This window comes from Panicum virgatum, chromosome 3N (assembly GCF_016808335.1).
Source record: "Panicum virgatum strain AP13 chromosome 3N, P.virgatum_v5, whole genome shotgun sequence".
NCBI classification, from domain to species: Eukaryota; Viridiplantae; Streptophyta; class Magnoliopsida; order Poales; family Poaceae; genus Panicum; species Panicum virgatum.
In genome coordinates this window covers 36159882-36182800 of record NC_053147.1, presented here as the reverse complement: position 1 = coordinate 36182800, position 22919 = coordinate 36159882, and the positions used below count along the sequence as shown (strand labels likewise).

The 22919-nt window shown below is 48.2% G+C and overlaps 1 protein-coding gene across 1 annotated transcript in view; it reads right to left on the bottom strand.

Annotated features, from left to right (window-relative positions):
* Positions 1 to 2368: 2368 nt before the first annotated feature.
* Positions 2369 to 22919, bottom strand: part of LOC120667781 (probable pre-mRNA-splicing factor ATP-dependent RNA helicase DEAH4) — a 71825-nt gene continuing 51274 nt past the window's right edge. Inside the window, 4 exon segments of the mRNA XM_039947783.1 lie at positions 2369 to 2525; positions 2623 to 2798; positions 3211 to 3368; positions 6212 to 6281. Coding sequence (XP_039803717.1) covers positions 2378 to 2525; positions 2623 to 2798; positions 3211 to 3368; positions 6212 to 6281 — 552 coding nt within the window. The 3' untranslated portion in view covers positions 2369 to 2377.

Genomic DNA, 22919 nt, shown 5'->3' with positions numbered 1-22919 from the left:
TCCTCATGTGCAAGTTCAGAACCATCACTTCACAATGCACGTATTACTACTGCTGCAACACTCACGGAAGGTGAGAATTTTCTTGATGTGCTGAATTTTTCCACCAATCATGCTATGACAGAGCAATTATTAGTGGAACCAACTCTTGATTTACCTTTGTCACAAGATGGTTTGCTTCATATTCCATGTGATAAAGATGACTTACCTGATCATGAATATAAGAGCATTGAACCACACGCTTCTGTTAAATTTACAAATGTGATTCATGTTGCTAGCGATACAGATGAGATGAAATTGTTGTCTTCTTCACATACCTTGGGTTACACTGAATTTGATGTTTTGTGTAATCTAAGTAATTTAAAGGAGAAACTTTTTATATGTGCTGATTTGCCATAGTTATCTAGACATATATATCATGTTATTGGCAAATATAACAATAAAGGATAATATTTGATATATTGGGTTTACATTTGTGCAAATCTGAATTCTCCTTTTGTTGTTCAAGATTGTAATCAACTAAGTGGATCCGATACTATTGATATTCATATGCCATCTATTCCTATGCTGCCTTTTGTTAGTACTAATCTTTTGCAGGATAGTATTGACAAAGCTCATGTGGATTAGGATCAAGGAGCCTACAGGATCAGCTTCGAGTACAATCGGCGCTGAGGACGGCTTTTCTTTCAAGAAGGGGAGGATGATGAGGACATCACCGTGGTGGATACGCCCACAACGTTTTCTACATCAAGTTTCAAGTCATCGTCAACTACGACTTCTATTCAGATCGGGACACGTTCCCATCATCCTCTTTCCTTTTAGGCAAGCACTTCCGTTCGAGCTGCGCCCTTCACCTCGTATCTCATCATTGGCGAGAACGGACCAGATCTCTGGGTGAGTTTATCAACAACAAGCTCTGCCTCCATTGCTATTGCAAGATGGTATTCGTGATCTAGCTTGTTGGAGCTTTGGCTTGAGCACCGATCTGAAATTCCTTAAGTTTTCTGCTCCAATTTGATGTCCTGACCAATGAATTATGAGCGTAGTCTGAGCTCACGCTTGTTTGCCTTCATCCAAGCTTCTCCCAAACTGATCATTGAGTATGATACGGTCGTCCGCCTTCATCTAAGCTTCGCCCAAACTGATCATTGAGTATGATACGGTCGTCCGTGTCTACGGCTATGCTGAATGCAGGTGCGCAGCAGCGGAGCAGCTCCGTGAGTAGCAGACGGGACAAGAGGAGCTCATCACCTCGTGCTGGTACCGCTCTTCTTGGAGTTAGCGCATGACTGCGTGACATGGCCACATGGGTTCTTACTGGGGGGATGGAGTCGATGTTCAGGAGCTGTAAGTGAATCTCCAGTAGATTACTCATCATCTTCCTAATACCAAAAGTCTATTATTTTGACAATAAGAGATGCTCTAGTAGATTACCAATTCCATCAACAATATAAAAAAAATTATAATCGCTAATCTTGTTCCAAACAAGCAAGGGATTGAGCAATTAGCGCAAAAGCTGTTGCACTAACACGCATCTGTTTTCTTGCTCCTTAACGACCGAGGGATGAAATCTTTCGACGACTAGGGTGGCGGTTTTTTGGCGGTTTCCAACGGTTTAATATGAGTTTTACTTTCTACTTGACTTTTACTTACAGAATGAAAATATTACTCCCCTAGGTGAAGCCTCTCTAAGCATATGTTGGCTTTCTCTTTTTTTTTCGATTTTCTCTGACTTGACTCAGCTTGACCTACTTGACTCAGCGACACCTCTCTCGCTCAATTGTAGAAAATTCCTTCCTCCACGCTATGCTTTGAGTAATCTAGCTACGAAAAATGTAAAAACATGCTATACTCTGCTACAACACTAGCTACCAAAAATGTAAAAACATGCTATACTCTGCTACAACACTAGCTACCAAAAATGTAAAAAGATGTTGGTATAGATAAGTAATCTGCTAGAGATGCTCTAAGTATTTTACCGAAACATCTTCAGGAGCAAAAAAAAAATCGTTAGTATGCTTGTGCACAAGAAATTACAACCGGAAAGCTCTTGCAGATGAGAAAGAAAGGATACTAGTGGCCAAAACAGTAGTGGTGAAAAAAGGTCTCCAACAAGTTGCCTAAATAGCTTCCTAATTTTTCCATGCCCAAAAACCTGAGCGGAATGATCCTACAAGTTGCCTAAGTCGCTTCCTAATTTCACATAGGATGTATGCTGTACACAATTTCACATCCGATCCAGCCAAAGAACTCAACCAGTAGGCAGTGCATTGCCACTCCATCAATAACCAGCAATCACCCCCCCCCCCCCACCCAAAAAAAAAAGACTGGGACAGATAAGCTTGAAGGCAGTCTTGAGGTAAGGTATCAGGAAAACGTGTCATTTCTTGCCTTTTCGTGCAAGGTAGCGCTCCCGTGCTGCCTGGATTTTACTGTCCACCTCAGATTGTTGAACATCAATAGCTTTCTTTGGCACGTTTACATGTTCATCCAGAGGTTCAGAATCTTTCGGTGCACTTGAACCACCACTGCAATGAGATACATAACATTGACATTAGCTATCACAATGTTTGGCTGGATCAGAATTCAGGAATAATGCTTTTAGTAAGAAACTTGTCAATATACCTTAATCGGCTTACATCTAATTTCTGAAGCTTCTTCAATATAGGCACAACCCAGGCCTGATCGACAGCACAAATGTTTCTCATATATGGACAAGTTGTACTTATCAGCTCATGATAAACAACGTACATCGGAAACCTCCCGTATTCATCACCTTCCAGTACAGAAGATGGATGCACCTGCAAAAGAAATTCACCGTTCAAATTCCCAAACTACACAATGTGATCAAAACTCGTCAATCAGTTCATCAAAGGAGATTAATTATGCCATCAGTTGCTTCATTTGTATGTCATACCACAAATAATCATAAATGATAAGTGTGGTTTTGTGCTCTTAAAGTATGTTCTGCAAGAAAGCATTCCTAAGCAGCATTCCCTCAAGACATGGAACCCTAAGAAACAATTTTATGTAGCTACTAGCAGTTTCTTTGGTTTCTATGTTCAGTAAAACAAGGGATAAAAAAGCATGCAAATTTGGTGGTGCTGATCTTACAAGTAAAATGATTCATGAGTATTCCACTACCCCTAATTTTTGGGATGCTATATCATTACAATAAACTAATTCTGACAAAGAAATTACACAATTCAATACCTGCACAAGTTGGGCCCTATAGCCAACAGTATGGTACCCATTGTGATGCAGCATCCTCTCAGCTAGCTGGTTACCATATCCTACACAGAGAGCTCTCCTCAACTTTCTATAGTCAGGGTCATTCTTCTGGCTTTTCCTTGCATGAACATCAGTTGGACCTAGATTTAAAAAAAATCAAGTTAACTTGCCTGTTTTTCCACGATGTCTATAGAGATCAAGGGTAACTTGTGATTAAAAGTTATGGGCAAGTTAGAGTAATCCCATTAATTGACAACTTAAGACGCAGCATAAAAAATAATGGCCAGTTTCCATATATGATCATGGTTTACGGCAGGCGTCCGATATAAGCAAACTTTTGGACAGCCTGCTCATGCCACGTGACAGCACTAGTGCGGCACATGAGGCGTATCCTATCCTTCGTCCTGCTGGATATTTTCTTTCTAGGCGGCATCTCCTTCGACCCTTCCGCCTTGCGCACATCCTGACTCCTGCAGGCCTTTCCCGTGTCGCGCGTCCGCACACCGTCTCTGCTGCCACTGGCAGCTTCTTGCGGTCATGCTTGTAACACACCCATCTAGCTCCACAGGACCATCCCTATGTCATGCCCATCTTGGGATGTCAATGAGGGATGACAGCCCAATGCAGCTCCTCACTTTCTTCAATTTGGCCATCGGGGACGACCAGACCTTCAACCTCTTCGAGGAGCTCACTCCCTCATCTTCAGCTCCTTGGCTCCAGTGCGGCACTGCCTGCAAGTGCCGCTCCACATCTAGCACTGATGTCTCATCATCAAGACCGCCGCCTTGTGGTTGACGCCAGGGCGCTGCTCCAACAACCTCACCAACCTCCTCTCCCTCACTGGAAGCAATAGCAACTAGAGATTCCTCTGGAGGAGGATGGCCTTCTCGGGGAGCCGAGAGTTGGTGGAAGCAATGTTCAAAAGGTGTTGCCTAGGCATCGCCTAGTCGTTCAGGCGCTGAAGTTTTCTAGGCGTCCGGGTCGCCCAGGCCTGCATGCGGAAGGCACCCGCCTTGCCCGATTAGGTGTCCACCTTGTTGACTAGGCGTCCGAGCGTCGGCAAGGCTTTACACATGAAAAATCAGGGGGGGGGGGGGGGGGGGGGGGGCGACAAGAAGCGGCGCGCGTGCGAGGAAATCGCTCCCATGCTGGGAAGAGAAATTGGGGGTGTGAGTTAATGGCACGAGGTAGGAAAGAGGGGGAGAGAGGAATTAGACCTTCCAGAGTTCTAGATGCCAAAACCACCGACAACCATAGTTTTAAATAGCCGGCTATAGCTCCGCTATAACTCTGCTATAGCCTTTTTAGAGGGTTCCCGCTACGCTATTTGTATTTGTGCCGCTATGGCAGCTATGGACGCTAAATTGGGCTATAACTGCGCTAAATGGCGTAGCTTTAGCGCCGCTATAGCCTTATCTTTATCTCAGTGCTATTGTTTTGGTCTTTTGGACAACTGAATATTTGATTGTATGAATTTTATTGTATTGTCAACTTAAGTAATGTTCCCGTGGCTCTAGAAATATAGTTATGTTTATAAAATTCACTAATTACTATGTTTTTGTGCATCTATTACTTATATTTTTTATGATTTAGTAGTAAACCGCTATTTGCCATAGCACGCTATAGCCTCCACTATAGCCTCTTAGTATTTTTAAAAAATACGCCGCTATTTGTCATAGCCCGCTATTTAAAACCATGCCGACAGCTGAATTGTGATGTTGTGTTTATTGTTTCTTCGTGTTGCAATATGAGATTTTTGAATTTTGCAATTTATGATTTTTGGATGTTGCAGTTGAATGATTCTGGTATTGCAGCGAGTTTTAATGTTATGGTTACCTGCAGCTTATGACTTCGGATATTTATTTCCAATGTTGCATCAAGCGAATTTAGATGTTGGGGTTACTTTTTGGCTAAGTTGCAGCTAGTGAGTCTGGATGTTGGTAGCTTTTACCATGTTGCAGCAAGTGATTCAGCATGTTGACATTATTTTGTTTTCATGTTACGGTCAGTAAATTTCGATGTTGCAGTGGTAGTTACTCTTTTTTTCAACAATAAGTAGGGGATGATGAGCACATGCTTAATCCGGTGATGAAAACTTGATTCTTTGGAGCTCAGCCATGTTTGAGCCGATTGTTCTTCAGAGCATGTCTTGGGAAGGAGTTCATCAGTGGACGGTTCACTTCGATCTCGTTCATCCAAACAACAACGACGACGCAAAGAGGAGGCAGGAAGGAATCAGTCATGTTACAACCGGAATTTTCCTGATATGCAAATGTTGTGATGGGACAATCAGTCTCTATGTCCAGTGGATAGGATGAGTGGCTCTGATTGAATGGAGCGTCCGATGCCAGCACCTGGATCGGGCGTCTGGGCGCTAGCAGCTCCGTTTCATATATCACATTTCTGTATATTCTTTTTAAATATCTGACAGGCTGACCTTGTGCTTACATTTCAGCAGCAAGCAAACCTTGGTTATAACAAATAAAAAACTGATTTATCAGACAACTAAAGTGAGCTCTCGGTGACTTCCTATGATCACTTGTTACATGTCCTTAGTTGCATTATACAAGCCTTTTGGTTTTTTCCAAGCTGGCCTTCAGAGTCAAAACAAATTAACAAAACCTACAATCTCCTAGACTCAATAAAATAATTGATCAACAGTGCGCGCCTATGCTTCATAAACTGAAACTTCAAATTGGTTTAAGAGGAAGCTCATAAATAGTGTCAGCACTAGGGATGCAAGTTCTGCTTCCTCTGGGTCATTCGGTCAACACAAAACTCATCTAATTGAAATAATCCAAATTTTGAAACAAATAACAGAAATGGGATAAAAATGAACTAGCTAGCTACTGGTTCACCACTTGCATCCTTAATTAGCACTGAGCATATTTGAAACTGATCTACTTTATCACTGATCTTTCAAAGGGATCTTCTTTATTATTGATTTAAGGACTGAAGATAAAACAAAAGCTAGAGAACTGGCCTTTTGCAATTTTTTGAATAATCTGACATAGTTGGTTCCTCACATCTTTGCTCAATTTCATACCCCGCACCTGCAAAAGACAGTCAATATAATACATTATGGTTACAGAGTAGAATTACTGTCTTTAAAACATATACATTTGATGCAAGAAGTTTGACTATAGTCGCATAATGAGGCTGAGTTGTATCCTTGGGTGAATCAGTGAATGTGAGCATGACAATGGTTAGCTGTGAGCCTTAGTAAATCATTGTATGCATTGGAAAGCTGAAGGACAGAGAGCAGAAGTCGCAAAGCAGAATAAAGTAAGCACTTATGATCCTAGCACCCCCGGAATCTATATGTGATGGCCACAAAGTTGAATTGATATAAAATATGTTGGTGCATATTGAGCCCATATATATAGAGGCCCATCTAGAGGCTCATGTATAGGAATTATATATACCTACCCTTCTAGGATTGGAGGAATATCATCCATTATTCCTTCCTACATGGTATCATTAGCCTAGGGTTAGGGTTTTCCTTTCTCCCTCACCTCCCAGCCGCCGCCGCCGCCGCCGCCGGCAGCCATGGCTGGCCGCCGGCCGCAGGCACCCCCTCCTCTCTCCTCCTTCCCTCCCCTCCCCTCCTCTTCCTCTACTGCTGGTGCTCCCTCTGCGCCGAGCGCCTGGCCGGCCGCTGTGTCCTCTGCAGGCGCCGCCGCATCCCCTACTCCGGCCGCTTGGCCCCGATCCGTCGCTTCTGTCGTCGCCTGGACCCTTGCTCCACCCGGATCCGCCGCCGGAGGGACCCCTGCTGCGGCCGCCGCCGGAGGGACCCCTGCTGCGGCCGCCGCCGCCCTGGTGGCCCTTGCGCCCCTGCCCGACCCCGCCGCCGCTGCTGGTGGTGCGGGCGCGGGGGGCTGCAGGTGCAGGGGCCGCGGACAAGAAGGGCGCGGGAGGCGCGCTGCCACCTGGACCCCCGCCTCAGGCCCCGCTCGAGCCGCTGCCGCCGCCACCAGTGCCGCCTGGGCCGCTGCCGCCCATCCTGGAGCCCCCGACGTACGTGCAGCCGCCCGTGCGGCCCCTGTCCGTCGCCACCACCGATCCTGCTGCCGCAGGCGCCGATTTGGCCGCCCTGGAGGCTGCACTGCAGGCCACAGGCGCCAATCTGGCTGCCCTCCAGGCCGCACTGCAGGCCGCGGGCGGCGATCCAGCCGCTGCGGCGGCCGCCGCCGCTGCGGCCCACCGCGCTGCGGTCGCGGCGGGCAAGTGGCCCACCGCCGCCGCCGCCGATCTCACATGGACCGGGCTCGGGATGTCGCCCGTAGATGCGCCACTCTCCGCCACTGCCCTCTGCGGGCAGCAGGCTGACGCCGCTCTCGCCGCGGCCCTCCTCGCTGCCAAGTCAGAGGATTCGGCGGCCCAGGAGCGGGTCCGTGTGGCTGCCCTTGCCTGGGAGCGCGAGCACGCCGCGGCCGAAGCTTGCTTTCTCCGGGTCGCCGAGGCGGAGCACTTCCTCCGCGTCTCCTCTGGCCGGCCCGTCGTCCCCGAGCCCGGCGCCTCTTCCTCCCACCAGGCCTCGCCCGCTGGATCTGGAGCCCGGTACGACACAACCGACCCCATGGTCACCCAGCTCCACCTCCAGGCCGCCGGCGTCCAGAACATCAAGCTCCTGGTCACCGTCCTGCTCAACCCGACGTCCTCCTCCTACGGACGCTGGCGGGACCAGGTCCTGCTCGCCCTCTGCCGCTACGTCCTTGACGACCAAGTCCTCCTCAACATGCCGATCGAGGCGCAGGACATGGCGTGGTTGCGCCTCGACAATGTCGCCATGTCCTGGATCTTCGGGACCATCTCCCTAGATCTTCAGGACCTCGTCTGGACCCACGGCGGCACCGTGCGCAGGCCTAGGTGGCGATCGAGGGGCAGTTCCTCGGCAACGCCGAGTACCGCGCCCTCTAGCTCGATGCCACCATCCGCACCTTCGTGCAGGGGGACCTCTCCGTTGGTGAGTACTGCCGACAGATGAACGGCGTGGCTGATGCTCTTCACGACCTCGGGGATCCGGTGTCCGATCGGAATCTTGGTGCTCAATGTCCTGCGGGGCATGAGTAGCACCTACGACCACCTGAAGAGCTAGATCGCCCACCAGAGGCCCTTCCCCTCCTTCCTGCAGGTCCAGGATGACCTCGCCCTTGAGGAGATCACCAGGGGTCTCGCGCCCGGATCGCCCTCTTCCACCTCCACCACACTCGTCGCTCCTCCAACGGCTTCCTCCGCCGCCCCTACCACCTCTCTCCTTGGTGCTGCTCCCGCCGGGCAGACCAGAGGTGGGGGGGCCGTGGACATCGTCGGCGGGGGGGGGGGGGGGACGTGGTGGTGGTGGTGGTGGCACTGGTGGCCCTGCTTCTGGGGGTACCGGTACCAGTGGGGGCCGTCGAGGCGCGCCGACTCCGCCGGCTCCGACTCCCGCTTATACCCCTGCCCCTGGAGGTACGCCCTGGCCATCCTTTAGCAACCCATGGTTAGGGCGCATCTTGATGTGGCCGTTCCAGGGCCCGGGAGGGGGGCCTCGTCCTTAGCTCCAGCCGGCGGCCATGTTCACTGGTGCTTCTCCCCTCTCCGCGCCGTACTGGACCCTGCCAGCTCAGCCCAACCAGCAGCTGACCTGGCCTAGGGGGTAGGACTAGGCTGCTCTAGAGCAGTCATTCGGCACCATGGGACTGACGCCGCCGGTCAGCACCGAGTGGATCGCCGACTCGGGTGAGTCCTTCCACAGCACTCCTGATGCCGGTATCCTCTCTTCTGTCCGACCCCCACACCTCTCTTGTCCTTCATCTATCATGGTTGGTGATGGGTCTTGACTTCCTGTCACCGCCGTGGGTTGTGCTCCTCGTCTTCCTAATGTTCTTGTTGCTCCTCAAATGATTCACAACCTTCTTTCCATTCGCTAGTTTACTACTGACAACTCCTGTTCTATCGAATTTGACTCTTCTGGTCTTACTATGAAGGATTTGGCTTTCCGGCGTCCGCTCCTCGGATGTGACAGCCCGGAGCCCCTTTACACTCTTAGACTTCCTGCTTCCGCTGCTCTGTTGATGCTCCTTAGCGCCCCCGATTTATATACCGCAAGCGCACGGTTTCGTGTAGCTTTTGCCTTAGAGTATTCCCCCAAGGTTTATCAATCCACGGAACCAAAGAGACAAGAAACAATCTACTAGCATAGAAATTCCTTTGTATGAGATGGTGAAAACGAATCTAATCTACTAAAAACACGACAAACACCGAAGGTAGCAAGAGAAAGTTAGAGATAACCAATCTAGATCACCTAGATCATGCATATGTTGTAGTTCCAGCTAGATAAAGTGAAGTAAGATAGATGTGAATCTCAATGAAAAGCCTCTTTAAACCCAAAATCTCCAATCCGATCCCTCGATACCCAACCTACTAAGTGGCAACGGCCTGTCACGACGCCACCCCTTTCAACGAGATACCCTGAAGCAAGTCGAACCCCCTTTGGTAGTTCCGCCATGAACCTCTAGCCACCATGACTACAAGATCATGCTAAGTGATCTATCTTGATAATAGATCTAGGATGAAGCGAACCCAAAGAAAAGAACTGAAATCGAAAGAGAGAACATGGTCGCTAAACATTCGGAATCACAAATAACTTCACCATGAATGATTGTACATCACAAGATCACAACCGGGGCCCTACCTTGATCTTGATGATCCTAGCTCCAGAACTTCGACGTGGTCTTCCTTGCAAGGTTCCCACGTCGGCTAGGGCAAACCCTAGACAACTAGCACGACCCTCGGCTCTCCGAGAGGTGTCCCTCTATCTTCTCTGCTCCTTGGCGTCGTCTCCCCAATTGATCTCTGTGTGAACCTTGGGGAGGGGTCTTTAAATAGCCTCAGGGAACCCTCGGTCAAAGGGGTGGTCGAACCGACCTAAAAAAGGTCTGGGCCGGCCGGCCCAATGAGCCTAGGCCGGCCGGCCTAGGACTTTCCTTCGCCGGCTTGTGCTCAACTTTCTCCCCAAGTCTCCTGGAATCTTCTAGAGTTTATGTCTTTCACGATTGCACCCCTTTAGACGTCGTTATCTTCGAGATTTCTTCGAGGAGATGGATAGGATGGAAAATCCTTCCTTAAATATCTCTTTGCTTTGCTTAGCCCCGAAGTATCTTGATCTTATCTTGTGGGCTTTGTCTTTTGGGCTTCATTGGAGGGTGGATGTGCATGAATGGGCCTCTAATCATCATGGCCTTCGATCCTTTGTTCGGGCTTTGGCCTTCGTCTTTCTTCGTGTCATCACGTGATCGTGGGGCTCGCCATTTCATTCTCCAAAATTGGTCAAAAACCTGCAAAAACGAAGTACCTCCAAAATATATGTGCAAACGTGAAAACGACCAATAATTGGGCCGAGGTTAGGATGGTTAGTGATTTTGATATTAAATTAATGCCATTATCAAAGTTAAACAGGGGATAAAATGGATACTTAAGGAGCGCCAACATTCCCCCCCCCATGCTTAAACCTTGCTCGTCCTCGAGTAAGTCTTTGATAAAAATCAGCGCTACCTTTCAGTGTCCAATCCCTGCACTTGATCATACACGATAAAACACAATGCTCCCAAAATATTTTGCAATTAATAATTCAAATTGTAACCAGCTTTTTCAATGTGGAAGGTAGATACAAGTTAAATGCTTCCCCACAATTATTAAGCACATGCTCTCAAAATTAAACAAGTCTCAGAATTAAGAAAGTAAGTTCCATAAGTAATGCTAAACCAAGATCAATAATTCAAACCTCATTGCAATTTGCTCTTGGAAACTCTCAGCTCATCTTGTCTCTCAATCTTGCTAGAACTCTCTCCTTTCTTTCTCTCATATGTATGTGTGAGGCTTTATCTGGAGCTCTGGAAAGGTTAGTCCTAACAAAAGATATTATAATCAAGATATTATCAAAACAAGAAATACTTCTTATGGATTTACCGAGACTCGTCAAAAAGACCATTGGAAAATAATTTCTTTGTGGAGAGGGAGAGAATGGAACACACACTTTAGATGGTGGACATGTGCAAATGGCAACGGTTGATCCCAAGGCACGACTGAAGTCCTTGTTATCGGATTGCACATGGTTGGAATAATTGAGTATAGAATAATCTTCAAAGTATCTAGAGTTTTAATGAAGCAAACGGGACCGAGGAGCTTTTCATCATCATTCATTTTTTTTCTGTTTTCTCTTCCTCTTTTTTTTCTTTCTTTCTGCTCCTCAGAACCATTGGCAACACAATGCACTTACTCCACCTCCCCCCATGCTCGAACTTTTGCTTGTCCTCAAGCAATGAAGTGATGATAACTTGATGGAGTGAGTGCACAAAACTTTATCAATTCTCTGGATTCAACTTTGGAATTTAATGGAGCATCTCCTCGTGAAAGATTGAAGCCAATAGAGGAGGAAAAGGGGCAGGCCAGCCGGCCTAGGGGTGTTGAGCCGGCCGGCCTACTGCCTGTAGGCCTCCACTTCTTCGGATTTTTTTTCTGCGAACTCTTTGATGCTTCCCAAGCTTATGTTTTACTGAATTTTGCTCTTGATTCCACTGTTTTGCCGTCGAAATAAATATATATACTCAATATATAGGTTGTGGTCAAGGAGGTGTCTCACAAAAAGATGTTTTTGGTTAGGGGTGGATATCCAGCGAGGTTTGCGATGTTCCCGGTATAGAAACTCACATTGCATGGATAGAATAGCTAGCAAAAGAGAGATACACAAAAATATGGAATGGTCAGCTTCTTAGTCTCGTACCAAAGAAGATAAATCCTGAATTAATTCACTTGAAAATAATTCTTGCCCTATGGTTTGTTATGATATATCATTTAGACTTGTAGAAGGGTAGAGCAATTGCAAAAGGTTTCATTGACAAGGTTAGCTCAAAATTAAATCCAAATTAAATTTTCCTTGACAAGCTTAAGTAAAAGAGCAAGAATAAAAGATATGTGTCTTAATTTATTATAACCTCCACAATTGAATTAGCCGGCATTTAATTAATTTTCAGATCATGTTAGAGAGAGCATTAGTTTAATCATGCATAAACCAAGCACAAGAAAGTAGACAAAGCGGCAACGATCATCATATTTTAACATGGCACAAACTTTCTATCATCATTACTAACCATAACATTAAAGCGTAGGTGATTCATTTATTTATCATGGTGATGAAGACAAAAGAAAACAAATTGCACACATGCTGAAATAAATAAAACAGAAAATTGCTACGCACACACAAGCTTGCACACATGCTGAAAATAAATGAAAAGAAATATAAAATCCAAACCACACGTGCGAGCATTTTATTCATGGTCATGCCGTCGATCAATCTCCTTGATTGGCTCTTGCGTTGTATCCTTGATCATAATACTGCTGAAATGCTCCTCCATTAAATTATTCCGGTGGCGCCAGGCCTAGAAGTCTCATTTGATATGCAATTCCTGCAGTTCCATCTTCTAGTTGAGTTGTATGTCTCCAGATGGCATCTATATCTTCCATGTTTCTTCTCGCATAAGCACCCATAATTCTCATTCCTTGTTATGGTTGAGGGAGGTCAAAATATTGTGCTCCAAATGACGGGTCGGGCATCTCTCCTTGATATGACGAGGGTGGGTAGCCGTAGTTGCTAAATGGTGGGGGTGCCGCCGCAGCGTGCCCCCATGCTTGTTCTTGGCTTCCTTCCCATTGACTCGTCCATCCTTGCGGATATCCCTGTCCACTTGATGCACCTTGAAATTCATTCCTCCAATAAGCAGAAGTTGGCGGTGGAAGGTTTACTTCCAAGCCTTCTTGTTGTGCCGATGCTGATGTCTCTTCAATTAACCTTCCTCTTTTTGATTTCTTCACCTTTTTTCCAATATTTTCAACTCGCCAATCAGTCCTCCCTCTTGCAAATAATTTTAGCCTTTGATCGGGGAGGGAAATATCCATCTCAGAAATAGTAAATCCCTTCTTTTCATCCCCTCCGATATAATGGCCTTGCCTCAATTGATCAATCCCAATATCTCTTCCCGGGACATAAAATTTTTGGATCACTTGTAACCTCGGATTCATGTCTTAGGCTATCATTGTGAGATAACATCCCGAACCAACTTCTCCCGTGCCGGATGATGCTTCACAAAGCCACCTTTCAACCATGATGTTGGTGGGATCAATTACTTGCTTCTTCACCAATGCAGCATACATCCAATTTAATTCTTGGTCGGTGACCTTCGATTCTCTCATCCTCCCGAGAATTCTCTTGCTCAACTAAGAGTGGAATATTTGGAGGGTCACATTACTTATATTTTTCCTTTGGCGGTTGACATCTTTTGCTATTTTTGTCCAAAATTCATCAAGCTCTCTATCTTCAACTTGCACCATTTCATATGCATTATTTTTGAATCCGAGCAAGCTTCTTATTTCTCCATAGGTGATTACTTTCTCTTCATTTTTAAGCCTAAATTTCAGACACGGAACTTCTTCATCATCCACCACTTCCGTTGATTTTTCTAATGTCATGAACATCTCAAGAGCCACTTCTTCTTGCATATCAACCGTGACACCGTCGGAAAATAACTTCCAACCGATGTTCTCCAATAGCTCATAGATGTCATGATGAAATCCCAGCTTCACCAATGCTTCATCATCAAAATCATAATTTGCTCGTAGTCTTCCCTTCATGAACTTGAGCCTTTCATCTTCTTCCTTCGACAAGATAATAAACCCATATTCTGAATTCTTGGGCTTGTATGGTGGTGGTGCGGATGACCTTGTCGAATGCCGTGGAGGAGGTGGCATCCCTTCGGTGAATCGCATGGAGGAGCTTCTCGGGTCTCTCATCCCACCAAGGAGCAGCATGTCGCTCCTCGGTGCGGGGTTGTCTTCCTCCATGCTCCGTGGAGACTCGAAGACCGAGTGCCTCCGCGAAGAACTTGCCGATGCGTCGGATGTTGATGAACGCGTCCTTCTCCTCCCGGCGATGATCTTCATGAGGCCACTCATGGTGACTCCTTGCTGCACACACTCAAAAACAAACACACCGGGGGTTTCTTGCCGGCGGGAGAACAATATATCGAAGAGTGGAACAAACTAGGAATTGTGTTGAATTTTCTGAGATTTTTGGAGTAGATTTTGGTGGACGAATTTTTCAGGGCTCTAACTGATGTTTCTGGGCAAAGAAATTGAAGAACATAAGAAAGGAACTGAGTGAGGAGTATACCTGCCAAAGGGGAGCACCAGAGGGCTTAAATAGGGGCCAGGCCGGCCGGCCTAGGGCCTTGGGGCCGGCCGGCCTAGGGTGTTTTTGGCTCCTCTCCACTTCAATTTTCTCTGGTGGCTTCCTGGTGCAATTATTTGCTTCTGTCCAGTACATCTTGTATGCTTTGCACCGCCCAAATCATGTGAACCACTCCTTCTTTGCCTTTGATGTCCACTTGCAACATTATTTCTCCACTTTGTGTCATTCACCTTGTCCCCTGCTTAATCATTCATCACATGGTGCCATCTTTGCTGAAAATCACTTGTCCTTCCCATGCATGGCTGCTCCCTCCTTTGAATTATTTGCATGTGGTGGTAGGTAGAGAGCACAACTCTTTCCCGTAAACTCACTTTGATCAATGGATGTTAATCAAGCACATAAACCCTTTCCAAATCATGCTTAGATGTTTAGTCCTCCTCTAACTTCGAAATTTCAGAATTGACTCAAAGCATGCAATGAGTTTAAATGAATAATTAGAGGGGAATTGAAACATCTTTACATTTGTAAGTCGAAAAATATTTCCCGACTACATTAATTTTGATTGCATCGGAACCGTTCACTTTCATGAATGGATAGTGAACAATCTCGAATTCAACCGTGGGTATTGGGTTTAGGTTCTAAGTTTTGCCAAAATGAGAGAGAGATTTTTGAAAAAGAGAATAATAAAGTTAGGAAAATTCTAATCCTATGGTGATGAAACTGAAAATTCTCTCTATGTTTGTGCGAACCTACGCATCAAGAATTCAAATGATATAAACATAGCGCGGCTCTATTCGTGTGTTTTATCTCAACTTGGTCCGGCCGTCATGGACAGGACGGTCGCCAAAAATAGGTATGGAATTTTGGATGTGGCTTTCTCAAGAAGAGGCAAATAAATCATAGGATGGCTCATGTCATTGGTTTAAAATAAGAAATAACATTGGAATGACCAAGCGAATAAAATCCAAATCGAATTGTTTGACCGAACTACCAATTGTTCAAAAGTATATCATGTTCTTGCGTAGTAAAATTCTCGACTCACTTACCTAAACCTTTCACGGGTTGTCCTCCCGGCAGCTTATTCTTGACTCGACGAACGGGTTGAACTCCCGTCAGCTTTATTTTTGACTCGACGAACGGGTTGCCTCCCGCAAAGCGCTTCGTTTATAGTCTATAGCTAGACTTTCTTCTTCTTCACTTCGGACCAACGCTCGGTGATGGCGCTGCAGTCTTGGGTACCCACTTTCGCACAATCCTTGGTGCGGGTTTGTCTTCTACGTTAGTCTTCTTTTTGGTCTTCACAGGCGGGCTTTTAGCTTTCTTCTTGACGGGTGCAACGATCTTCTTTGTCGCGATGGACGCGACGACTTCTATCTCCTTCTTCACTTCCTTCTTGTTCGGCTCCTCTTCTTTCTTTGGCTTCTCCTCTGTGACTCGGCGGTGAGGCAGAACATATTTGACATTGATCATGTTGCATACCTCGAGGCGTGGACGAAACTTGAATTCGCTTGTGGTGCCATTGATGTCGAACTTTATCTCCCCCTTGCCAACGTCGATGTTTGCCCTTGCGGTCTTGAGGAAAGGCCTCCCAAGTATGAGAGGCGCCTTGCTCCCTTCTCCCATATCGAGAATCACAAAGTCAACGGGGACTAAGTGTTCTCCAATCTTCACGGGCACGTCTTCGGCGATTCCCAAAGGATAGCGAACGGCATTGTCCGCTAACTCTAGGCACATGGCAGTGGGCTCCGGCTCCGGTAAGCATAGCTTCTCGAACACATTCTTGGGCATGACGCTCACACTTGCACCGAGATCACAAAGTGCTCTTTCGAACATAAGAGATCCAATGGAACACGGGATGGTAGGACATCCGGGGTCCCTCTTCTTTTCAGGAGCTTCATTAGCGATTGCCACACTACATTCCTCGGTTAGCTTGACAGTGCTTGGCGGTATCTCGCGCTTGTTTCCCATGATGTCTTTGAAGTAGCGAGAATACGTCGGAACTTGTAGAGCATCCAAGAGCGGCATATTGATGCTCAACCTGCGTACCATGTCAACAAATCTGTTGAACTACTCATCTTCATGTTTACCTTTGCGGTATCGTGGCCTTGGTGGTAGAATCTTGGTGTCTATATCATCTAGCTCAAACTCCGGCTCTTCGGTGACTATCTCTGGCATAGGAGTAGGTGCTTTCTCCTTGATGATGGACTCCACTTCAACTCTTGGCTTAGGCTTCCTTGCTCCTGCTGCATGTTCGGGTTCTTCGGTCTCCTTTCCCGAGCGAGTTTGAATTGCCTTTGCCATCTCCGGACTTTGAGGTTGCCCGGGCAATTTTCCTTCGTTGCTAGATAGGCGTCCGGCGAGCTGGGCTACTTGTGTTTCTAGCATCTTCATCATGTTGAGTACTTGAAGGTTAGAGCTCCCGACCTCCGTCACCTTGCCATCAATGTTCTCCAAGATCTTGTCCATAGCCTTGAACTTGGTGACGGTGTCCTTGTTGATCTTGCCTTGCTCCTCCATGAACTCCTTCATTTGTATACGAAGAGGCACCGAGTTTTGAATGGAAGAGCTTGCATTAAATTGGAGTCTACCTTGCCCGTAGCGGAAGTTGGTCGGCGGAATCCATTCTCCCTTCTTCATGTAGTCGAGCATCTTGGCTTCCTCTGGGCAATTCTTTTGTACATGGCCGTACTCTCCACATTCTTCACATGTAGACCTTGCTTCGGCCGCCTTTAAATCGATAGCTTGGGCTTCTCTCTTTTCCACTTCCATCTTCTCCAACCTTCTCATGAGCGAGTCGATTTTCCCTTCTAGCACTTCTTCACGTTCCACTTGTAATACACTCTTCGTGGCGCCCGCGGCTTGGAGTGGTTGTAGGCGCCCCGATGATGCCCATGCGTCATTGTCCGCCACCTTCTTGAATAGCTTGAAAACTTGAGTAGGCGTGAGCTCAATGATAGAACCTCCGGCCGATGCGTCAATGATCCCCCTTGATGCAGTAGTGAGGCCTTGATAGAACTTCTGGACCACATCCTCCCTTGAAAACTTGTGATGAGGTACGGCGCGGATGTAGTCGTTGAAGCGCTCACAGGCTTCCGCAATAGTCTCCGTCGGGGCTTGCGCGAATGTTGCAATCTTGTTGCGCAGAATCTGGGTCTTGCCCGGCGAGTAGAACTCCGTCATGAACTCTTTCATCAAGGAGTCCCAATTTTGCACCGTGTGCGGTGGTAGAGAATGAAACCATTGCAGCACTCTCCCAAGTAGAGAGAACGGAAAAAGCCTTGCTCTTATTTGATCTTGAGTCATCCCTTGCATGTCGAAGGTGCGGCATAGTTGGAGGAACGCTTGAAGGTGTAGATTAGCGTCTTCTTTTCCAGTGAAGGGCGAGCTTTGCACCAACCTTATGATTGAAGTCTTGATCTCGAACGGAACTCCGATGTTGTCGAGATTTTGGATCGGCAAGTCCCGAACATCCGGAGTGCATAGCTCTCCGATCGTACGCTCCGGCTCCGGTAGCGCCATCCCTTGGTGAAGTGGCGCCTCCTTTGGACTTGTTGGTGGAGTTGCTTGAGGTGAAGACGATAAATCGTCGCCTTCAACTTTTGGATCTACTAGTTCCGGCTTCCTTGATCGTGCTTCTCGTCTCCTTTGCCTGTAAATTTTTTCTGGATCATCCACAAAATTTTCGGGTTTGTTGGAGAGGCTCCCGTCCATCTCCTGTTAGGGGTTAGTGAAAAAGAAAAAATATATACGAGATCTAAAAGATGAATATACAAGATCTAAAACATAAAAGAAAAAATAAAGCAAAATAAAGAAAACTCTAGATTAGATTGATTTTCGTGGAATAGATCCGTTTTTTTAGTTAGCTCAGAAAAATAAGAGATCTAAAAAGGTCAAAAAGAAAAATCAAGAAAAAGAAATATTTACGAATGCAAGTAAGATTGGATCTTAAATCGATGGTTCCCCGGCAACGGCGCCAGAAAAGCTTGTTGACGCTCCTTCGCGCCCCCGATTTATATACCGCAAGCGCACGGTTTCGTGTAGCTTTTCCCTTAGAGTATTCCCCCAAGGTTTATCAATCCACGGAACCAAAGAGACAAGAAAAAATCTACTAGCATAGAAATTCCTTTGTGTGAGATGGTGAAAACGAATCTAATATACTAAAAACACGACAAACACCGAAGGTAGCACGAGAAAGTTAGAGATAACCAATCTAGATCACCTAGATCATGCATATGTTGTACTTCCAGCTAGATAAAGTGAAGTAAGATAGATGTGAATCTCAATGAAAAGCCTCTTTAAACCCAAAATCTCCAATCCGATCCCTCGATACCCAACCTACTAAGTGGCAACGGCCTGTCACGACGCCACCCCTTTCAACGAGATACCCTGAAGCAAGTCGAACCCCATTTGGTAGTTCCGCCATGAACCTCTAGCCACCATGACTACAAGATCATGCTAAGTGATCTATCTCGATAATAGATCTAGGATGAAGCAAACCCAAAGAAAAGAACGAAATCGAAAGAGAGAACATGGTCGCTAAACATTCGGAATCACAAATAACTTCACCATGAATGATAGTACATCACAAGATCACAACCGGGGCCCTACCTTTATCTTGATGATCCTAGCTCCAGAACTCCGATGTGGTCTTCCTTGCAAGGTTCCCACGTCGGCTAGGGCAAACCCTAGACAACTAGCACGACCCTCGGCTCTCCAAGAAGTGTCCCTCTATCTTCTCTGCTCCTTGGCGTCGTCTCCCCAATTGATCTCTGCGTGAACCTTGGGGAGGGGTCTTTAAATAGCCTCAGGGAACCCTCGGTCAAAGGGGAGGTCGAACCGACCTAAAAAAGGTCTGGGCCGGCCGGCCCAATGAGCCTAGGCCGGCCGGCCTGGGACTTTCCTTCACCGGCTTGTGCTCAACTTTCTCCCCAAGTCTCCTGGAATCTTCTAGAGTTTATGTCTTTCACGATTGCACCCTTTTAGACGTCGTTATCTTCGCTATTTCTTCGAGGAGAAGGATAGGATGGAAAATCCTTCCTTAAATATCTCTTTTCTTTGCTTAGCCCCGAAGTATCTCGATCTTATCTTGTGGGCTTTGTCTTTTGGGCTTCATTGGAGGGTGGATGTGCATGAACGGGCCTCTAATCATCATGGCCTTCGATCCTTTGTTCGGGCTTTGGCCTTCGTCTTTCTTCATGTCATAACGTGATCATGGGCCTCGCCATTTCATGCTCTAAAATTGGTCAAAAACCTGCAAAAACGAAGTACCTCCAAAATATATGTGCAAACATGAAAACGACCAATAATTGGGCCAAGGTTAGGATGGTTAGTGATTTTGATATTAAATTCATGCCATTATCAAAGTTAAACATGGGATAAAAATGGATACTTAAGGAGCGTCAACATGCTCCGTCCTCGACTTCTTCTTCGTCTACTGCTTTTGCTGTGACGCCTTCTTCCACCACCTGGCACCGCCGGCTTGGTCACCCCGGCCGCGACGTTTTGGCTCAGCTCAGTCGTAGTACCGATGTTTCATGTACTAGGGCTCCTGTTGAGCACCTCTGTCATGCGTGCCAGTTAGGTCGTCATGTTAGACTTCCATTTTCTTCTTCTTCTTCGCATGCTGCGCATGCTTTTGATCTTATTCACTGTGACATGTGGACATCACATGTACTCAGCATGTCTGGCTATAAATATTATCTGGTCATTGTTGATGATTTTTTCTCATTACTCTTGGACCTTCCCTTTGCGCGCCAAGTCTGAGACCTTCCCCACTCTCCTCCACTTCTTTGCCTGGGTGTCCACTCAGTTCGGCCTCACCGTTAAGGCCGTCCAGTGTGACAACGGGCGGGAGTTCGATAACTCCACCTCCCGTTCCTTCTTCCTCTCTCGGGGTGTTCAGCTGCGTATGTCTTGTCCGTATACCTCTCCTCAGAACGGCAAGGCTGAGCGGATGATTCGCACGACGAACGATGTCGTGCGCACCCTTCTTATCCAGGCCTCTCTGCCCCCGCGCTTCTGGGCTGAGAGCCTCCACACCGCCACCAACCTACCCAACCTCCTTCCGTCCACTGCTTCTCCTGCTCCCACTCCACACCACGCTCTCTTCGGTACCCCTCCTCACTATGACCACCTTCGGGTCTTCGGGTGTGCGTGGTACCCTAACACCCCTGCCACCGCTTCTCACAAGCTGGCGCCCCGCTCGACTCGTTGCGTGTTCCTCGGTTACTCCCCTGACCACAAGGGGTACCGATGCTTTAACCTGACCTCTCGCCGCGTCCTGATCTCCCGACACGTCGTCTTTGACTAGTCGGATTTCCCCTACTCCACCTCCTCCACTCCTTCTCTTGACCCCGAGCTGGAGTCTCTGTTTCTGACTGACCCAGTGGTTCACCCACCGTTACCTATTTGTTCTTTCCCTGCAGTTTTTCCTGGCGCACCAGCACCGTTTCCGGTGATCCCTGCTGCGCCGAGCGCGGTCCCGGTACCCGCGGTCGCACCACGCGCGGCTCCCGGACCTCCGGTCGTGCCACGCGCGGACCCGGAGTCTCCCGCTACGCCACGCGCGGCCCCGGTGCCTTCCCCTGCAACTGCACGATACGCTCGGCCGATGCAGGTGTACCAGCGCCGCAGCAGTACGCTCAGCCGGTGCAGGTGTACCGGCGTCGTTTGGCGCCGACACCGGAGCCGTCGCCGCCGCCTCCTCTGGCTCCCTCTCGAGCCGAGCCGGAGGTGTACCACCCGCCAGTCATCCATCGGGATCCCCGGCATATCCATCCCATGGTGACTCGGCGGATGGCGTCTCAGGCCGCGACTCTCTCCGCCACCGAGGGAGAGCCGCGGGTCTCTCCGGTACCCTCCTCTGTCCGCGACGCCTTGGCGGATCCTCACTGGCATCGCGCGATGGAAAAGGAGTACGCGGCACTTGCCAACCAGACGTGGGACCTCGTGCCTCATCCATCTGGTTGCAATGTGGTGACTGGCAAGTAGATCTGGACGCATAAGCATCGGGCTGATGGTACATTGGAGCGCTACAAGGCTCGCTGGGTTCTTCGGGAGTTCACTCAGCGGCCTGGTGTGGACTATGATGAGACCTTCAGCCCAGTCGTGAAGTCCGCTATGGTGCGCACGGTCCTCTCGCTTGCGCTCTCGCGCTCTTGGCCTGTGCACCAGCTGGACGTGAAGAATGCGTTTCTTCATGGCACTCTGTCAAAGACTATCTACTGCTCTCAGCCAGCGGGATTTGTGGGCACGAGTCGTCCGGATATGGTCTGCCGGCTCAACAAGTCTCTCTATGGTCTGAAGCAGGCTCCTCGGGCTTGGTACTCTCGGTTCGCCACGGTCCTGCTGACATTGGGGTTCACCGAGGCCAAGTTTGACAAGTCTCTCTTCATCTACCGCCGTGGGGACGAGACTGCATATCTGCTGCTCTATGTCGATGACATTGTGCTCACAGCCTCCAGTTAGAAGTTGCTTCAGAGTGTCATCTCCTCTCTACAGCAGGAGTTTGCTATGAAGGATCTGGGTCAGCTCCACCACTTCTTGGGCATCACTATTGAGCCTCGCCCATCTGGTCTTCTCTTTCACCAGCGGCAGTACGCACTAGATATTCTAGATCGGGCTGGGATGACTGATTGCAAGCCCTGCTCCACTCCTGTCGACACTCAGGCAAAGCTGTCTGATGATCTGGGTGATCCGGTGGCTGATCCTACTGCCTACCGGAGTCTGGCTGGCGCTTTCCAGTACCTCACCTTCACCAGGACGGACCTCACCTACGCTGTTCAGCAGGTCTGTCTCCACATGCATGATCCCCGGGAGTCACACCTTGCTACGCTGAAGCGTCTCCTCCGCTACGTCCGTGGCACTGTGGACCTTGTTCTGGTGCTTCACCGCTCATCCTCTGCTGAGCTGGTGGTCTACACCGACGCTGACTGGGCAGACTGCCCGGACACTCGTCGCTCCACTTCCGGCTATGCCGTCTTCCTGGGCGGCAACCTGGTCTCCTGGTCGTTCAAGCGGCAGCCGGTTGTCTCCCGCTCCAGTGCTGAGGCGGAGTACCTGGCTGTCGCTAACGGCGTGGTGGAGGTGTCCTGACTACGACAGCTCTTGGCGGAGTTCCATAGCCCACTCGCCTACTGCGACAACGTCAGCGCCGTGTATCTCTCCACCAACCCGGTCCAGCATCAGCGGACGAAGCATGTGGAGATCGACCTACACTTCGTGCGCGACAGGGTCGCCATCGGTGATGTTCGGGTACTCCATGTCCCGACTACCTCCTAGTTTGCTGACATCTTCACCAAGGGACTGCCCTCCTCGACCTTCTCGGAGTTTCGCTCCAGCCTCAACGTAGCCGGTGGTTAGTTGTGGCTGCGGGGGGGGGGGGGGGGGGGTATTTGCCCTTTGTACTCTCTTCTTATCCAGTCTTGAATAGCACTGCGCCGGTTGTTCAGACTGCGGGGGGGTA